The 20,927-nt window shown below is 41.2% G+C and overlaps 1 protein-coding gene across 4 annotated transcripts in view; it reads left to right on the forward strand.

Annotated features, from left to right (window-relative positions):
- Positions 1-20,927, forward strand: part of zmiz1a (zinc finger, MIZ-type containing 1a) — a 168,262-nt gene that overhangs the window by 99,494 nt on the left and 47,841 nt on the right. For all 4 annotated transcript variants that reach the window (XM_054799642.1, XM_054799645.1, XM_054799644.1 and 1 more), the window contains one exon: positions 18,130-18,236. In XM_054799642.1, coding sequence (XP_054655617.1) covers positions 18,168-18,236 — 69 coding nt within the window. In that variant the 5' untranslated portion in view covers positions 18,130-18,167. The remainder of the gene's footprint in view (positions 1-18,129; positions 18,237-20,927) is intronic.

A 20,927-nucleotide genomic window follows, 5' to 3' on the forward strand; every position in this document is an offset into this window, starting at 1 on the left:
GCCCTGAGATTTTATGGCTTTTCCGTAATTGGTGGAAATTGGTTCTCTAGTTTTTGCATAAAATGCCTGCTGAATTTGGTTCATTGAGAAATGAAGGAAAGTGCGATGCCTTATCTCACGTGGCTGAAACAAGTGTAAAAACAAATACCTGCATCCGCACCCAAATGGTGCTGTTCTTGGCCCAACCTTCACCCAAGCTCCTTGGAGATGCAAAATAACAAACCGGCCATGAAAAGGAATGACATGTTTACTGAAAACTTAAGGAAAATGTTGACAAAAGGCCAAGTTTGCCGTGTTAAAACAAGTGAAGAAAACACCTGCATTTGCCCCAAACTTGGACAGATTTTTTTATGTTCCTCAACCCTTGCTCAACCCCTCCATGTTCCCCGGAAATTGATTTTAGTACTTCTGATGTAATGCTGCAGTTTTTAACTCATTCAATCCCAGCCATTTTTCAAAAGACAACCCCTCCAGAAGCGGCCATTTTAGACCATTTTCACTGATCTTTCAAGGACACTCAAGCACTCAAGGAACCACCCATCCATCGTGGGGCATGCTGGAGCCTATCCCAGCTGACTTTGGGCGACAGGCGGGGTACACCCTGGACTGGTGGCCAGCCAATGGCAGGGCACATAAAGACAAACAACCATTCACACTCACATTCATACCTATGGACTATTTAGAGTCTCCAATTAACCTAACATGCATGTTTTTGGAATGTGGGAGGAAACCCACGCACACACGGGGAGAACATGCAAACTCCACACAGAAATGCCCAGGGGAGAATCAAACCCAGGTCTTCCCGATCTCCAATCTCTTCTGTTGCTGTGTTGGCCAACATGCTAACCACTAGACCACCGCGCGGCCCCACTCAAGGAACCTTCCAAAAGAAAGATTAGACTCCTGTCTTTCATTGCGTTCTTTAGTAGAACGTAGGGAAGTTTCAGGAAAATATCAGTTCCGACTATAGAACGGGGAGAAAACCAGCTTTTTGTGAAAAGATACATTTCAAGCAGAACTTTCACTTTGACACAAATATTTCTTGCTTTTGTGGCAGCTCAAATATCTAAACAACTACACCAACATAAACAACACAAAGCATAACACCATGAACTAGTAACATTGTACAGATTTGGAAAGTGCGTGAGCGCGCATGTGTGTACATGCGTGTGCATGCGCGCATGTGTGAGTGTGTGTGCATGCGCGCATGTGTGAGTGCGTGTGCATGCGATATAATGTCTTTACAATGTGGAACCTTCTGCACGCTACGCTCCTCCACACTTTCCCACTTCCTCCTTCCTGTCATGTGTCATTTTTTTTGTCTCTTATCAAATGCACTTTTGCCACCTTGTGGCCGTTTTTATGGCGGAAAATTGCTCTGAAGTGAAATCCATTAGTGGAGAGTTGTGTCACCACCCCTTTTTTGCCCGTTGTGCAAAAAAATGTAAAAGACGTATAAAAAGACTTTGTTTGAATCGGGCGTTGGGGTTTATAAAAACGTATAACTACGTCTTTGTATCGGACAGCGTTGAAACCTTTGATACACAATTTTTAATTCTAAAACGTGAAAAAAAAATCCACTGATAGATATTTGCCTTGACCCTTTCCCCACCCCTTGACGGGTCATGGAATGTGGTTTTGTTGTTTTTACATAATCCTGCTAACAATGAAACGCCCACAGAATTTTGTCATTATTCGTTGAGAAGGACAATGTTGAGTAGCAAAAGGGACAAAAATGCCATATTTGTCTCAAAATTGGATGCATTGTTCTGTGGCCCATCCCCCACACTTCCACAAAGGTAGTTTTTGCGAAATCCCACAAACTGATGTTATTTTTGCATTATTTTTTCACTGATAAATTTGGTAAAATGCTGACAAATTTTGCATTATTAGAATAAGTCAACACAAAACCTTCCTCAAGATTTGGTGGATTGTTCCTTTGCCTGTGCACCACTCCTCTAAATAGTAACCTGACGATCCCGTTTTTACCGTTTTTGCGCAAACTTGTTAGCAAACAAACATACGGCTATGAAAACATAAGTCAAAAGATGCTAAGAGAAGCTCTGGAGTGAGATGGGACGTCTACACGGCTTTTGGACAGCAGCTCCCGGTCCCTGATGATGAATGTCAAGGGGAAGCAAGATGGTGCATTAAACATCTTGGCAAACGTCTTCCAACTGCGTCTCACTGGCGTTGTCTTTGGCCGCTGAGGTAGCGTGCTGCTTTGGCAAACACACGCACGACGGCGGGCGCCACTTTACTCGCCCGCCACATCTGTCCAACCCAGCCTTTCTCCCAGTGGTGATCACCAACCAACAAACCCTGCCTGCGTTTATTAGTTAGCAATGCCCTTGATCAAATATTTAGCCCAAGCTCCTGAATCTGCAAGCAATAAGCGCCTCAAAAAGACGCCCGATGCAACATCTAATCCAGGCATTCTCTTCCATTTCCCGCACTGGTGCGGCTTTTCACGACGCTGCTGTCAGTTTAGCGTCAACTGGAGGATTAAAGCTCGTTGCCGTGGAGACGGGGCCCTCCCCATCTTAGACGATTGTTTATTTACAAATTGTTTCCTGCTTGTCTGACGCGTAGCTGGTGACGTTTGCTCGACAGAGGCCCCCGACATGATGTCGTCGTGACAGCCGTTGGGCGATTAAGGGAAATTAAAGCAATTGGTGAGGCTTCGTTGGGTAAACACTCGTAGAACCTCCCTTTTTCCAGCTCCTGACACCCATTGGGATGTGACATTCAGACTTAAGACCCGTTTTTATTGTCGTGTACGTGCAAACACGGAGTTTGACCTCCTGCCTTAAAGCCATCCCAGTCAGAGTACTGCTCATTCCAGCCTATTAGTGTGGTCCTTTTCCGCACCCAACCCACGATAAGCGCTTGATTGGCAGCACTGTTAGCGGACAGCTTTGTTTAACCAGTTTCAATCCAAGACAGGACTTTTGTTTTCAGTTGGTAAGATCATTTGAAGTGTTTTGACTCCCCCAGATATTTATTTTGGGCTTTTTAATTTTTTGTTTTTTTGTTTTTGTATTTTTTTATGGGTATATATTTAATAACACTCATTTATTTATATATTGGACATTTGCATGTGTGTTTCTCTTCTTTTGATTATTTGTCATTTTATTTCTTTATTTGAAAGCGGTGCCAAAAATGCTCTTATTAATATTAAAATGGTATGAAATAGTTTTGTGATTATTTACTTTGTTATAACAATAACAATAATATTGACTGAATATTTTTAACATAGGATTTCCCGTTCTTTTTAACCATTCCTTTTCTTTATTTTTTCTATATTTCATTCATTTGAATTAATTTGCTTTTTTTTCTGTTTTGGGGTTTTTATATTTACATTATATTACTTGTGAATAATTGATTCATTTACTTAAAATTCTAAACTAACACTACATTTAATTGGATATTTAATCATTTATTATTATTGGTCGTAGTATCTTTATTCTTTTATTGTCTGATTTAAGTCCTGCTGCATAGTGAGGCATACGGGTTGTCCCTTTTGAACGCCTATTTCATTTAGCAAATATGGGTTGCTGGGCTAATAAAAGTGTGTAAGATAAATAAAATGCAATCACTGACAGCCAAGGCGAGTCTTTAGTTGGGCACCATCCTCCTGGTCAGTCGGTCGTTGGGTCCAGCTTCATGCTCAGCTGCACGGCGTGTCTCAGTGATTCATGTCACAGTGTAATTGGTTTACCTGCTCTCTGTGTGTCTGCTCTGGGAAGGGACCAGAACAAATTACCCAGGGATGACCTCTTGGCACCCCCTTTCTCCTTTTCTCCTGCTATGCAACCATTCCCTCTCCTATCTCCTGCTGCATGTCCCTCATGGCTCCTGGCTGGCTCGCCACCCACTACCCACTATTATATACATCTAATATGTGGTGAGTCAGTATTTGGTTTTGTCCTTTCTCATTCAAAAATCTTTCATCTTCTCATGTTCATGACATGAACGCGTTGACGCTGTTAATAATAACTGCATGAAATATGTACTGTAAATTTAAGTGTCCAAGCCGTACCGGTATGTACGCCGCACCCACTGAATTTAGAGGAAAAAACAGATTTGTAGGTATGTAAGCCGCACATGTCCACATGATAAAATGGCATATCGGGGCTCGCGCCGGTCAGTCAGGATCAGGCAGCTCTTTATTTGAGAGGAGCCAATCATGAGCGGTGAAAAAACTCACGAGCTTGTCTCAACCCATTGGAAATTGCAGGAGGTCGTTACTCAATATGACAGTCATCTTCGGTGTCATCTTACAAAAAAACACTAAACTCATCACACAGCAACTGAACACTCAAAATGTATAGCAAATAAAGATACAAACATGTACCAAAGCTTTTCCCATAACGCAAAGCATTTCATTGGAGGACAAGCACCGTAGCGCCAGAGGAGCCCAGAAGGGAGGCTGACGTCATTGCAGTGCCCCGATAAATGCGTTGCTCAGACGCAATGCATTATTTTTTTTTTTTATTTTAAACTTGTGTTGGTACATGTTTGTATATTTCTCAGGTATACCTTTTTTGAGTGTTAAGTTGCTGTGTGATGACTTTAGTGTTATTTGTAAGGTGACACAGTGAGTCAGACTGTTATATTGTTCTACTGTTATATTCAGTATAATGACCTCCAGTGGGTTGACAAGCTCGCCGTGAGTGCCCTGATAGCTCGTGATTGGCTCCTGCCAAAGAAAAAGCTGGCCTTTCCTCAGTGACTCGCAGTATTTAAACAAGTAGTAGTAGTTCTGAAGTAAAGGAGATGTGACGAGATTAGAACTTAGCCATGAATTAGCCGCACCGCTGTATGAGCCGCAGGGTTCAAAGTTTAAGAAAAAGTAGCAGCTTATACATCGGACATTACAGTTTAGTTCTGCTTTTAGGTGCTGGAAAAGTTGAAAAATGTGACACTTTTATCGGGGTATACACTCTGTACGCAGTATGTTTTTCACACACATAAAAGGCCTCTTCAGGTTGTGGTATGTGTTCCTGTTCCTGCACGCGCTGCCAACCATCATCTCTGTCAAGTTAAAAATCAACACAGGCCAGGAGTTGTTTGTATTTCTCCAACAAAGTGAGATCACAAGCAAACACTCCCTCGCTGAGTGCTTTTGCGGCACTAAAAGCCGCCGTGAAGCGAGTTTAGGATCGGGCGTAGCTGTTGTGTTGAAAGTGAGCGTGGTGTGTGCGTACGCCATTAGACGCTTTCATTTTCACAGCCAGTTTTTGTGTTCTTTGTTACTTGCGTGGCCTCGCGCTGACACGCCGCTAAGAACAAACACACACGGGGAGGAAGAGAGTAGAAGATGAATGAGAGCATCATGCTCCCCTGTACCCGTGCTGCAAGGTTATTAAACACGCTGTGTCGGAGGATTGGAAATATTTGTTTGGGATTTGTCTGCCTCCACTGGCGGTACAGGCATCTCTTTTGTGCCCATGTCCTTATATGCACCTCCTCTAGGGGGCGCCCTGTAGGAGTCCACGCTATATCTTGTGTACTTTTTGAGGATACACTCAGCTTTTGTTAAAGCAAAACGGTGAAATGGAAGGTCAGAGGGGTTTAGCGAGGACATGGTGGCAGGGTTGGTTCAATCACGTTTTTAATTGAACAGCTAACTTACACTCACCATGGGAGGTGGAAATTCCAGGAAAAAGGAGAAGCTCCAACGGAGATGCAAACGGCATGCACCACGGTGAAGCAAAGCAAAAAACAACAAACCGGAAACTAGCAGAATCCCCGCTTAAGCTAAATAGCATCAAATCAGAACCGGGTGCCCTCCCAGCTCCGACGAACAAGAGTAAACATCCTGCATGCGGTGCCAGACGGAAAGCAAAACCAACTAAATAAAAGCACAGAAAGAGAAAAACCAAAGCACGTGTCCAAACTGTCATGCGGAAGGTGACGCTGTGCATGCGACCATTCCGCAGGTCCTTCATACCGACCGCTGTCAGGCTCTACAACACCTGCACCACCTGAACCATGTTGTAGACACTATTTATTCTTTACTTGCGTATCTTGCTTGCTGCTGTAACAAGTGAATTTCCCTGCTGTGGGATAAATAAAGTACTATACATACATACATACATACATACATACATACATACATACATACATACATACATACATACATACATACATACATAAATGAATCCGTCCTCGGACCACCCAACATATTCAGCCACTCTTCAGACTTCAAGTGGCAAGAAATGTACGGATTTTAAAGACAATGTGGCAAGAAAACCCTGCCTTGACTGATCAAGTTTGTGTCGAGCTTATCCCCCAATTTCAGTGTGTGGCTCGGATGAGTTCAACTTCATTGGTCGTACAGGCCCCGGGTGTCAATCACTAAACGTTTCTTGTCACCTCTCATTAATCGGTAATTGATACGCCCATAAAAATGTCCATTTTTAACACACGGCTCTGACCTCCCCCTCCAAGCCTTCTTGCTAGCTTGACGTTGACGTTCTCCTCCAATTTCGAATGAACATTTAAACAAAAGTGATTGTTGCTGTAATTATTAGATGAGTTACATCTCCAGAACCCTCCCCTTCTCTCTTCAATTGCCAGTGTTTACGAGCAAGGGAAGCTAACAAGCTAAATGCATCACTCACGCGCCGACTTCATTACAGTAATCCCTCGTTTACCGTGTTTAATTGGTAAATAAATTGAATATTTTTGTCGTTAGAGCCTAGAAGCCCTGTTTATGACTTCTAAATACGGATTTTAACATTAGAGCCCTCTAGACATGAAATAACACCCCTATAGTCACCTTTACACTCATTACCCAATATAGTAGACATAATAAGAGAAAATAAGTCATAATTAGACTCACTTATTGGCAGATTTCCTTTTTTTCTTTTAGTTCCTGTTTCTGTACAGGACTTCCTGCAGTGGCTGTTGTCTCATCAGTGTAACATTACTGACACCTAGTGACCAGTGTAGAATACTACATATAATTGCACCATTTCTGAATGCCTTATGTTTGTATTTTACTTAATTTAGCCATTTTTATGCTTGAAAATGCTTAATTTTAGGCCAAAAATATGTAAAATGTCCTTAAATTTGACTAATAATGGGCCGTATTCAACCACGAAACAGCGTGATTTATTCATGAAGATATTTTTGAAAGAGCGTGAGACTGAAGCCGTGCAATTTCAAGTGCGAAGTGGCGAGAGATTACTGTGCCGGCAGACAAAAAACGACACCGACATGAGCCGCTGTCACATTTTTCTGCGTGTATCGGCCGGTGTTATCGGCCATCCCTTGTGAAACGCTGGAATTATCACAGAATCACTTTTAATTCGGCCATTTGGATGTGGGCTCAATCATCAGGATCAACTCACCTCCTAAAAATTGTTGTCAAAGTTAAGAACGGCGGTTGGATGGGATGGGCGGGGTATATGTCACAGATATATTTATGCCCCCCCCCTTCATCTGCCCCACCTAATGGCACCAATACCATTTCATGGTTTACTGAGCAGACTGAAGCAAACTCCCCATTTGTAAAGTCTCCATGTCAGTTTGCCATCACACACACACGCACGCACACGCACACACACACACACGCACGCACACACACACTCCACCTCTCGTCCCGTCACACTCCACCCCACTGGATGGTGTTTAATTGCATTTGGGTCAGCGCTTTGCTGCTGCTGCAACCGAAGGACATGGAATTTGTCAGTTTACCCATTTGGCAGTCATGCAGGGGAGGGAGGCAAGGTGGCAGGGAGGGGTGTGTTAGTTTTACACAAACATGTCAGACTGCGCTGTCAATCATCTTCTCCATGATGAGCCAGTGCAGTAGCAACCGATATGCACACTGCCCTTGGACTGTACACACGCACGCACGCACACGCCTTCACTACTTCCTCCCTTTTGCATGGCAAGAGTGACACATCACACCAGTGGAAAATCATATGTGGCAGACAGGACATACAATATTTCTACCCCCCCAAGTTGGTATATTTATAGACCTCAGCAACTGGATAAGGAGTTCATTCATTCGTCATGTGATGTGTTTTTTTGCTCAGGGATGACCCTGTTCCCACCCCCGTAGGGCCTCTCCATGCTAACGCAGTGGAGACGGCATCTGAAAGTCACTGTGCTATTTCCTTATGTTGATATGATCCAGCATACTGGCCATGAATACACGTCAGTGTTGTTCAATGGTGGATTTAATGTGTCATCAGGATTCGGAAGATGTCCACAATTTTAAAATCAAACATTGTGTACAATATCAGAATTTCCTCTTTTTTTATTGCGTTTATTTATTATTTATTTTGAAAAACCATTTAATTTTCAATCATTTTTAAAGTTGTAGTTTACATTTTTTTACTCTTATTTTTACATGGTTTTACTGTATTTTTTTGTAAATATTAATTTGATAATAAAGTAGAAAAATTGACACTCCCCAACGCATTTTTTAAAATGAATTTTGACATATTATTATTGTAGTGTTAAACCCTATTTATTTATAGCAATTTGATGATAATGAAATAAAATAATTCAGACACCCCCGACTCGAAGCATTTTTTTAAAAATGGTTTGAAAATATTATTACATTGTTTTACCGTATTTTTTTTATATCAGTTCAATAATAGCTGGCACATTTTTTTTTAATTATTAAATTTTTACATTGTTTTACCACAGTTAATTTGATAACCATAAAATTTAGACAGTCCCTGACTGAAACCTTTTTTTTTTTTAATTATTTTATTTTATTTTTGTTATTTAATGTATTTGAAACTTCTTTAAATTATTTTTTTCACCCAAAAATTCAGACTGCAAGTTTTTCCAAACTGAAAATGAATATCTTTATTAGCATTCTAATAATTATTTATTATTATAACTTAATCATTAATTAACTTTTAATGTTTATTTTTTTATTTAATAAGATAGCAAAAATGTGGTAACTCTGGAGGCACATGTTTTTCACATGTGCCTCCTTGGCCAACAGAGGGCGCACCTGCCAGTAGACTCCGGTCACGTACGGGTATGTGTTGGCGCATACCTGCGACGCTCCGCAGTCGAAGCTTCGTATTTTTAGACGCCAGCGAAGCATCTCGCATGTCGCCCACAACGCAGCTGTTTGTGCGGAGCGTTGGCCACCCGCTGCTCTGCCGCTTGTCACATTAAAACGTTACATAAACAAACAGTATCATTCCACATTTCCATCCCGGCTGGTGGCTGTGACACTTGTGTTTTACAAAGGCCGCAGGGAGCGAGTCATGTGACTAATGGCTGCTTTGGCGAGCGGGAGGATTAGCAGGGGTGCTAAGAGAATAATAAACTCCATTAGAATAGCACTCAGGAAGAGATCTGTGCTTGTTTGGATGTTTGTATGATACCGAGACACTTCCTGGTCCACGTAGGATGACGTAACACGACTGGACTGAACCAGTTTTGCACTTAGGGTGTGTTGGCTTTGTGTTCGTTTTTAGCTAGCAGGCTACTTGTAGTTCATAGAGAATAACGTAAGGCTCAAACTAACAAACTCGACACACGAACAAAAGTGGGGAAATTGTGAAGTGCCGTATTTGTACGTTAGTTAGCATGCTACTTTCTGGTTTCATGACAATGGCTTTCGATGTTAGCAATGCAAATTGGACCGTACCATTTTTTCATGTTGGAGTGAGGGTGACTCAAATAGCAAAAATACAAAATCAGTTCCTTGAATTCCATGTTTGTGTTAGCATGCTAATTTCTGGTTTAGAGGAGTAGATAAACAGGTCTCTACCATTTGCCTTCTGGGACAGCGGAAACTGTTTTTTTGTTGTTGTGGCTTTCAGAGGAAATACATTTCTCAAAGTGATTTTTAAGAAAAATCATACACTGCTCAAGGGTTTTTTATTTTTTAGTTAGCATGCTAATTTCTAGTTTGTACAGAACGGGGGACAGTTCTGTTGTAACTCAAACATTGAATAAGGGGGACAGAAATTGTCTGAGTGATGTATTTGTAAAAATAGAAAATAAATTATTCTAATAAACTTGGGAAAAAAAAACTTGAAAAAGCTCAGGTTTTAATGTTTTTCAGCTATCATGTTACTTTGTAGTTTGTAGAGAATGGTTGTCTACCATTTGCATTTTGAAGTGGCGGAGGAACAATTCTATTTTGACTCGCATAGTGAAAATAGGAAATAAACTGCTCAAATAAAATAAAATTAAAAAAAAGAGCGCTCAAGGTTTTGTTTTGTTTTTGGGTCTTGTTTACATTTTTTTAAAGTTAGCATGCTACTTTCTAGTTGGTAGAGAATGGACTACCATTTGCATTTTGAGGTGGTGGGTGACACTTCTGTTGTTTCTCAAATAGCAAAAATAGAAAATACTCTTACAATAAAGTTTTTTTTTTGTTAGAATGCTACTTTATAGTTAGTAGAAAATTGACTCTACCTGGTGGATTTTGAGGTGGAGGTGGCATTCCATTGTGACTCGTATAGCAAAAATAGGAAAAAAATTCATCAAATGCCATGTTTGTTTTACGTTTTGTTTAGTTAGCATTGCAATTTCTAGTTCGTAGAGAATGGGAGACAGTTCTGTTGTGACTCAATCATTGAATAAAAGTGAAAAAATTGTGTGAGGGACATATCTGTAGAAATAGAAAATACATTTTTATGATGAAAGTAAAAAAAAAAAACATCATAGAGTGCTCAAGTTTGATGTTTTTTTTAAACATGTTTTTTAGTTAGCGTGCTACTCTGTAGTTGGTAGAGAATGGACCATTTGCATTTTGAGATGGTTGGTGACATTTCTGTTGTAACTTAAATAGCAAAAATAGGAAAAACTCTTAAGTTTGTTAAAAATCAGAGCCCTTGAGGGTTTTTTTAAAATGTTTTTTTAGTTAGCATGATACTTTCTAGTAATTTAGTCGGTAGAAAATGGACTCTACCTTTGCATTCTGAGGGGCTGGTTGACACTTGTTGTAACTTAAACTGCAAAAATAGGAAAAACTCTGAGAATAAAAGTTTTTTTGTATGTTTCTTTGTTAGCGTGCTACTTTATAGTTGAAAGAGAACCGACTCCACCATTTGCATTTTGAGGTGGTGGAGTTCCAGTGTAGCTTAAATAACAAAAATAGGAAATAAATTCCTCTCAACATGAAAAAAAAATCATAGAACGCTTCACTGGGGAAAAAAAAGAAAAAAGTTTAAAGTACTTTTAGTTTAGCATTCTACTTATTAATTTGTGTAGAATGGACTGTACCGGTTGTTTGCGGGCAGCTGGAGACAATTCTGTTGTTTGTGTTCTGTCGACTGTTAGCATACTAATTTTTCCGGTTGCTAGAAAACAACATAAAACATTGGGAACATATATCCGGTATCCGGACTTTCCCATTTGCCTTCTGGGGTGGAGTTACCCTTTTTATCGGGACTCAATCAAGAACACAACGAAAGATGTTTGGAATAGATAAACAGGACTCAAACAGGCGAACAGTTGAAAGTGAAACAAAATAAACGCACGTTGTAGCTTAGTTGCTGTGATTTACGACATAAATGGGCATATGGGATTTTAAATTCGGGGGGGAGGGGGACCAAATATCAATTGCTTTCTCTTGTGCAGTTTTTGTGTCGCAGTTTTGCACTTGGCGGACGTCATGGAGACATAGCTGGAGACCTCCTTTTTGAATTTTTGGAGATAATAAAAGCAACTGCCTGCCTGGCGATGGGAGTTTTCCACTGGAGATAATGGCCAGTGTGAGAGTGTGCAGAGACGCTGGGGAGGGTGGGGAGCGCGGGGGCCGGCACAGCTGAGTGGTGTTGATTGGCCTGTTTGAAAACACATGAAGTGAAGTGCGCGCACACACACACACACACACACACACACACACACACACACACACACACACACACACACACACACAGAGAGGCAGCCTGGGAGGAAAGTGTCGCGCTGCAGCCCAAACCACATTAGAGCAAATGAATCCATTCCACCTCCTGTTACGGCAGAAGAGCCTCCAGGAAGGAAGACGAGGGACGGGGGGTGGGGGTGGAGTGTCATGGGGAACGGGCGAAGAAGAAGAAGATGATAGACAAGGAAATGGAAGTTGGTGGAGGAAAGAGTGGCCATGCTGGGTGCCTCTAATGATGTCTGAGGGCGACAGAACGCGGGAAAAAAGCACAAAGTGTCCGTGGGAGTGCGGCCGTGTGAGTGAAGACAGAGTGGACGATGGGGAGACCGCATGTCTCGCTGTGTCCACACAGCTTCATCCTCGCTTTTCGTTAATTCGCTTCAAACGGTCAAACAAAAGCCGAAACTTATGAAAACCGAAGCAATATTATACATATATATATATATATATTGGAAGTACAGTAGATCTCCGCTTTTCAGTCCCAGCAAAAGGCGAAAAATTGCGAGTAATCGATACGCCCACAATGTTGTCTGTTTTCGACGCACCCCCTCCAAAGCTACCTGCTAGCTTGACGTTCTTCTCCCATTTCCGACAACATTTGCAACAAAAGTGACTGTTGTGATGATTAAAATAGATTGAGTTCGGAAGCCCTCCACTTCTCTCTTCGGTTGCCGTTGTTCCCTCGTGACACAATCCAGGTTTAAGCCCGAAATATGCCTCACACTTATTGAAGGGATAACATGGAGAGCTACTCACCACTAATGAATGATCATGTAGGATGGTCCATGAACACATGCAATCGGACAACTGTGGTGCGTTTAGGGACCATGCAGCAAAGTGCGAAATCCCAGCGCTTGATGAAAAACGTAACCATTGAAGCATAAAGACATAAACATGGAAACATTTTGGACTGATTGTAACAGTGGTACTACATGTACACTGTACATTAGACGTTGTACTTTAGTATCACTTATTTGTTTACATTTACCAAAAATGCAAATTTATGGCTTAAAATATGTAAATTAAATACTTATTAAATAAGTCAAATAATATTATTACAAGTAGTAATACTACTAATAATAAGGAAAATAATATTTATTATTAACAATAGTCAAATTTTTTTAGTTATTTTAAGTAAAATACATGTAAATAAGTAAAATAAATGAATTATAATTAACTTGTTTTATTTTTGTAATAAATATTAAATCAATATAAATAATTTAATACAATAAGATATGCATACAAATGTAACGATATAAAATAAAAATATTAATATAAATCATTCTAACATTGAAAAATAATAAATCAAGTTTGATAAAGTAGCTCTTAACATTCAGAACCAAATAAATATTCATCGTTATTAACAATTAACAAAAATATTTATTAAGGTATTTTCAGTAAAATCAGTAAGTAAAATCAATTAAAATAAGTACAATTCATATTATTATTGTTGTTATTTTTATTTAAGTAAAATAAATTTTAAGAAAAGTAAACTAAATATTATTTATTGTACTTATTTTTTAATATTAAATTAATATAAATAATTTTAACATTTAATAATAACCGTTAAATAAAGTAGCTCTTAATGTTCAGAACTAAATAAGTTTTATTGACAATTAACAAGAACAATATTTTAAGAAATATTATTATTGTTAATAACAATAATATTGTTTGACTTATTTTAATGTATTTTACTTAAATAAAGTAACAGAATAACTATTATTGTTCATAATATGACAATAATAATAATACTAATACAAATGACAATAATAATAATAATAAGTCATTTTAATAATTTTATATGGAATTATTACATTCATACAAATATAATATACGTAAATAAAAATATCAACACAGAATGATAAAAATACGCATGTACATAATTAATAATGTAACTTTCGTCATAATAAAGTTAAATTATGGTCTGCATTTCCTCCTGTCTCCCAGCAATGTAATGCCTTCCTGTTCTTTGGTAAAACAATCAAGCTATACTGTGTATCGTATGTAACAAAGATGGCGGCTTTAACGTGCTTGCTGATGAGTAGAGGTAATGATCAACTTGGACGGCAGTGTGTTTCACTGATAATGGAGATCATTTCAACGCTCTTTCTTTTTGCTTTTCTTGCCGTCGCCGGGTGCTCTTTTGCGTGCGTGTGCTCTCCTCATGCCCCGCCTGCTCTCAGGAAGCTTCCACAAAATGCCACTCGTGTTATTTGTCACTCCTGTTGCCGCTGAAAGGTTGGCCGCGTTGCGTTCAGTGCTGCATAATTGGATGTGTAATCCTTTGTTTTGCGCCTCTCCGGTGCAGCTGATTAAGATGTTGGGGGAGACAAGAACACGCTGAAAAGTCTAGAAAAGGAGGGCGAGGCGCGTGTCGGCTTTGCTGTTAACAGCACCCGTCCCTCGCCGTGATGACATGACAGATTAGCGTGTTTATTGTGGTTGGCTATTTGGAAGGTAAACACACGCGGGGAGGAGGCGATGATGTGCAGAGGAGACGAGGCAGGGAGGGGAGGGGCTGCGCTCACATTACGCAACCTCCCGTGAATGATGGGGTGTGGTGCTGAGGCCACCCGGTCACTCGTGTTTATTGATTTGTGACATTTTCCCCTGCAAGATGAGCGCTTTGTACCTCCAAGGATGACGGCGTGTGGGTTATTGTGGGCGGTTTTGTACATTTTACCTCCTTGCAAATTAGTTTCAAGTGATTGTATTTACATTAAATGAGTTGCTTTCTTGTTCGCCCCACTCCACCTCCTCCTTCTCCTCCTCCTCCTCCTCATTCTCTTCTTTGGTCTTGGGTGTGTTGGGACAGCAGAGGAGCAGTTAATCAATACCAGCAAGGTCGGGGGGTGGGGGGGCAGTGGTGGCCCGGAGCGTGCCCTGCAAGCTGACAGTGGAGGAGCTCTCACTCTGACTATTATACGTGAATGAATGAGGCCTGAGCAGCAGCAGAAGAAGAGGGAGACACCTACTGGTCTTTAGGTAGCACTGCAGTAGCAACAGAACTAGGCCACAAGCTTTTGCGGCCTGCGCTTTTTCTGCAGATGGTCAGTGAACGCAGCACCGTTTTATCACAGTTCTGAACGCAGTCTGGGTCATTCTGCTCTTCTCTTTGAACCAAAGAGGACGACAAGCTTTTGTGTTTACATGACTTGTCCGTGTGTGTGTGTGGGGTGTGTGTGTGTGTGTGTGTGTGTGTGTGTGTGTGTGTGTGTGTACTTTAAAGTAGTTATAGTTACGACTTAGTTTCCCCCCAAAATAATGGAATTTGTAACAGAATTACTCCTTCATCAATGTAATTAGTTACCAGGTAAAGTAATTACAGCAATCCCTCGCCACTTCGCGCTTCACATTTCACGGCTTCACTGTCACCGTTTTTCCAAAATATATGAAATAATAAATCATGCTGTTTCGTTGTTGAACATGGCTAGGCCCGTCACGATAACAAATTTTGCTGCTCGATAATTGGGCTACAAATTATTGTCGATAATCTATATTATCGGCAACATGTTTGAGATCGTTTGACCCACTAGATGGTACTCAAGTATAGCGTACCTGTGTGAGCCACATTAGCTTGACACAGAAGTTCCCTGTTTGTTTGTTGTTTAAAATTGATGCCATATAACCGTTGCATTTCTTTTGCAATGTAGCGAGCAACACTGTCTGTGAGCGCGCATCATTTTGCACTGTTTTTTTTTATATATACAGTACATTGCCGACCAAACTCCTCAGTAGGTGTTGACCATCGGGACCAAGGCTCTGCTGCACCTCCAGCGGTGTATATATATATATATATATATATATATATATATATATATATATATATATATATATATATATATATATATATATATATATATATTTTTTCCAGTTGAGAAAACTGTCCGTGTTGGTTGTCGGTCTTCATGCACTCACCTTGTTCATTCTGTTTAAAACCCAAATATTCCCACTCCGGGGCTGTCGACTGCGGAATTCGCCTCAGAAACCATCGCTTCTGTCCCTTCATCCATGTTAGCGTATGCCGCCTCACGAAGCTAAATGCTAACCCTCTGTATCCACTCACTAATAGAGGCTGAATGAGATGAGGGCCCACTCTCTCCGTTCATTCCACTATATCTACCAAAACGCTAGGGGGCGGTGTTGTTCTTGTTGACTAGGTGTGCAGCTTCCTGTGTGGTAGTACAGTCACACCTGTCTATAGCGGCCACTAAAGGGAAACGGCAAAAGTGGCCGCTATAGACAGGTGGCCGTTATAGACAGGTTGGCGGCCATTTTGAATTTGTGCGCGCACATATTAACATGTCTGTAAATAGAAGCTTGCTGTGTTTGCAGATACATATAATTATACTGTTATATGTTGACCAGTAGAGGGAACTGTGGGACTGCGGATAAAAGTTGTAAAGAACTACTAGGTTAATAAACCGCTGTTAATAAGGTGATTAAAGTGCATCGGCGACGTGAGTCTCTCCTTCCCCACAACAAGCGGCATTACAGTATTGACCAGTGCACACCAGGAAATAACCGGTGTCACTGTCTGCAACAAGCTCCAAAGAAGATGCCTTTTTTTAATGTCGAACATCTGACAGTTAGTGTGGATCTTGTGAATGATTGTGACTGAGCTAGGACTCAGTAATTAAAGTCTACACACGACGGCTTCATTGATTAAAAAAACGCAACTTTTTTGTGCATGAAGCTTCTGCTTGAGTCGGTATTTTGGCCGCTATATGCGGTCAGATATTGACCAAGGGATACAAAATGGGCGGCCCCTGGCTGCGTTAGACAGGTGACTGCTATACACAGGGTCTATAACACGCATATTTTCTGCGGGGGATTTTTCAGTGGCCGCTATAGGCAGGTGGCCGTTCTATACATGTGACCGCTAAGACAGGTTTTACTTAGTCGTGAACAATGGTGACTGAAGCGACATCCAGATGGTTGATATAGATATCAGAGCATAATAAGGCCCCACGTTTCACTGTCACCAACAGACACGGTCTTGTAATGTTTGAAATAGTAATTAATTAGATTAGCCGTTAATGGAAAGCAATCAGGTTAAAAATAAGGCTGCTTGGTTGAAGGAGTGCACGCGTCAACATTCCCTGGCCCCAGCATCGGTTTTCCCACAGCGGGGGGTCTTGAGGGAGCCTTATCAGTAGCAAACAGCCTTCTTCTAACACGTACACACGCACACACACTCAGACAGACACCTGTGGTTCCTCAGTTCACCTTTTATGTGGAGGAATCTGCAACACATTTTCCAGAGTTGCTCAGAGCGCATTTCATGTTCTTATTCTTCTAGGGATGATCTCGCAATATTCTCCCCCCCACCACCACCCACCCCCCACCCACTGATAACACAATAGAGATTTTGCTACCTTCCCTAAAGTGGTGTTTGTTAGCCTAATAACTACGCCACAAGCTATAAGATGTTGGTGCACGCCGCACGGTGGCCTGGTGGTTAGCATTTTGGCCCCAAGGTGAGTTGGGACATCTCGGTGTGGAGTTTGCGTTTCTCCCTGTGCGGGGGTTCTCTCTGGGTACTTTGGATTCCTCCCACATTCCAAAAATATGCGTGCTCGATTAGTTGGAGACTAAATTGTCCGTAGGTGTGAATGGTTATTTGTCCATATGCGATTGGCTGGCCAGTCCAGGGTGTACCCCGCCTTGCCTGAAAACACATTGGCTGCGGCGTATCCCCGTGACTCTAGTGAGGACAAGTGGTACAGAAAATGGATGGATGTTGGTGCACATTGGAATAAAAGAGTGCATAGAATAACTTGTGGAGCTGTCTACCCCCACACAGCATAATGCAAATGCAACCGTCTCATTTGCATCTCACCGGCACACAATGTCAACTGCAACTTTGCCGCAAATTAAATTCTCGCTACAAATCATTGATTTTATGGTCATGCTTTCCGCCCCCAAGTTGTACAGTCCTATGTAGAGACAGTAAAGTCATGCAACTCTGTTGGAATTGCACGTCACATGTTCTCCTGGTATTCTTCATTTGTGGTCCCTCACCTGTTGGTGTAATTGGTGTTTTCCTTATTTCATACACCCCTTGAGACTTGCTTCCGTATCATCATTTTTCTGACATAACGGCTTTTATTCAGGTAACAATGTCAAAAAGAATCATTTGTGTAGCGATGCAGACCTCAATCTTTATCACAGTCGAAATGCCCCGTAGGATACGTGGCGGTCGACTTGACAGCTCGACACTCACCTGTGTGTGTGCTTTTTTTGTTTTGTTTTTTGTGCAGATCGCTAACTTTCATGGCGTCTCGGTAGAGCCGCCAACATGAACACGCTACCATCCATGGACCGGCACATCCAGCAGACCAATGACAGGCTGCAGTGCATCAAACAGGTAACCTCCTCTCTTCACTACAAACTATACTGCAGCACTGTGCAAGAAAAGACTTAAAAGGGCCCCCCTCTTCTTTGTATCCTGTGCTTGACACGTGGTTCATGTGGTTTTGTTCGCTCCCTCCACACACACGCATACACACACACACACACACACACACACAGACATAACCCAGGGCTACCGCCTCTGCGTGTGATTAATAGTCGACTAGAGCTGACTAGCTGACAGGTTGTAGGCTTATTTGTTTACGCTCTGTGGGCGTGATCCTTTCTCATCCCCCGACGCGCATGTGACACTCGTCGAATCGCTGAATGATAAGGCTTTGAGCCTTGGCCCCCCCCCCTCACCCCACCCTCTCCCGCTGCCCCCTGAGCGCCCTCTATCATAAAGCTCGACTTCAGCATCCTTTGACACACTTTTTTTTCTCGCTGGGATCGATTCCACACAGGCCGGGTTCATGTGTCATGTGACTGTTTGTCACAAGTCACATCTCCACCAAGTGGCAGAACTGGGTTTGGAAGCAGTGGGAAACGGTCGTAACCCGCTAATAAATTAAGCGCTAGGGGAAGATGAGAGCATGTTTCTATCCTGCTGTAATCAACCGGGTTTGTAGATTTGCAAAACACAGCTCGCAGTTTTGAATCTTGTGAGTTGAACATTGTAATTTTGGGGAAAACAATGTATGACGCATTCATTTCAAATGAATGGGCAATTTATTTGGCGCCCCCGACTGGTGAAAATTCATTTTCCATTTTCCATTACTGTAACATCCTGCTTATTCTGCAAGGTAGCTTGGCTCAGGGGATCGAGCGGTTGCCTCCCAACCCAATGGTTGCTGGTTCGATCCGCGACCCCGCTAATCATTCAACTTATTTTTCAACATTCAGTCGGCATTTTTTCTTTCCAACATTTCAAATTCTGCTGGATTAAATGGTGCTGCTTCGAGCCTCAGTCCTCGTGGGATCTTTCAATTCACATTTCAACAAACATTCTCCATTTCAAATTCTGCTGTTTTTTTTTTTAAAGCAATGTGCGATACCTCTGATTTTGTTTCCGATACTGAATAAAATTCAGGCTGGTATTGGCGATACCAATCCGATACTGGTAGCAAATTCACCTGATGTGTCTGGTAAATAAATAAAAAAAATATCATAAAGAATACAAAACATTTAATTCATTTAGTGATTAAATACATTATTCATTTAAATAATTTAATAATTAAAGTTATTTATTTATTAGTTGATGTGTTTATTTAAACCCTAAAGTATATAATATACAACAACAGAAAAAAACAGAGGACAAAATCATATAAAATATTTCAAAATAGCAAATAAATAAAATAACAAACCATTCAAATAAATGATGAATTATTAAGAACTATTATGAGAATGAAAACGTTATTAACAATCAGTCATCATTTCAACAGACAAACATTACCTGAAATGACAGAAGTATCGAAAGTATCGATTGTTTGATTTGAGAATCGATTTTAGCTCCTGAATAGCTGGTATCGGAAGTATCGATATTTCCGCAATCATTTTCATCACTAGCCACTAGTTTTTTTGTCCTACTACTCCCGACATTTCTCAGCTGCTTCAAACCATTCCAAGCTATCAGGACTTATCTAAAAATAATTTTAAAAAATCCCAACATTTTCCATAAATCGATATTTCCTGTGCATTTTTCCCCAGTGAAATAAATGGCCCCTGTTGGTGGGAATTCATTTTACATTTAACATTGCATGAAACATTCTGCTTATTCTGTGCACTCGGCTTGTAGAGTGGTCGTCTCCCAACCTGATGGCTGCTGGTTCGATTCCCAATTGGCGAATAGATTTCAACACATGTCTGGGATATAAGCAAACGCAAGTCAGGGCAGCATTTTTGCAAAAATATTGGATGTTAACCGAAAAAAAAACGCGCTAACTGGGGCAGACGTTAACCGAGAAACCGCTGTATTAGTAAATATGTACATTTTAAAGAGTTGCTGTATCTATTCAAAGCACTGCAGAGCAAGTGCGTCTTTAAGTGGGTCTTGAAAGTGGTCAGGTCAGCAGTGTCACGGATGTGCGGCGAAAGTGGCAACAGAGGAGGCGCTGTCCCCCCAGGTTTGGTGCTTGGTCCTGGGGACAGTTTGCATCTGAGTGGTCGTCTCTTGACTTGATGGTTGCTGGTTCGATCCGCAATCCGTTAAGAGATTTCAACACATTTGTAGGATATTTCAGCATTCATTCTACATTTTAGTTCAACTTTAGCATTCACACGCAATTTCTACTGAAATTGTGTCATCTAGTGGGATTAAAGCAACTTTATTATTGGCCTTTCACAGCAAAATTGAGTTTCTTCCCATTTACGATGTCTGTTTTTATAGCGCACGAGCCTCTGTTTCCACATTGGAATGCAAGACTTAATACAGGAATTGTCCAGGGGATACAATGGTGGTCATTTACAGTGCATTGATGATGACATGAGACGGTGGACGGGCAGACTGCAGCGGAGTGAAGCAGAGTCAAGTGCTTTGTGGAAGCAGTCAAGTAGGCAGTGAGCCGTCTGATCCTCGGCAGGCTTCAGAAGGAATCCGTCCATCATTGCTTTGTGTGCTGAATTTGTACCTGCCCTTACTCCTCCATCCCCCCGTCCTTGTCCTCACCCAACCCTTGTAACAGCAACAAGACCAGCCCCCCTCCCCTCC

The sequence above is a fragment of the Dunckerocampus dactyliophorus genome, chromosome 14, assembly GCF_027744805.1.
Source record: "Dunckerocampus dactyliophorus isolate RoL2022-P2 chromosome 14, RoL_Ddac_1.1, whole genome shotgun sequence".
Taxonomy (NCBI): domain Eukaryota; kingdom Metazoa; phylum Chordata; class Actinopteri; order Syngnathiformes; family Syngnathidae; genus Dunckerocampus; species Dunckerocampus dactyliophorus.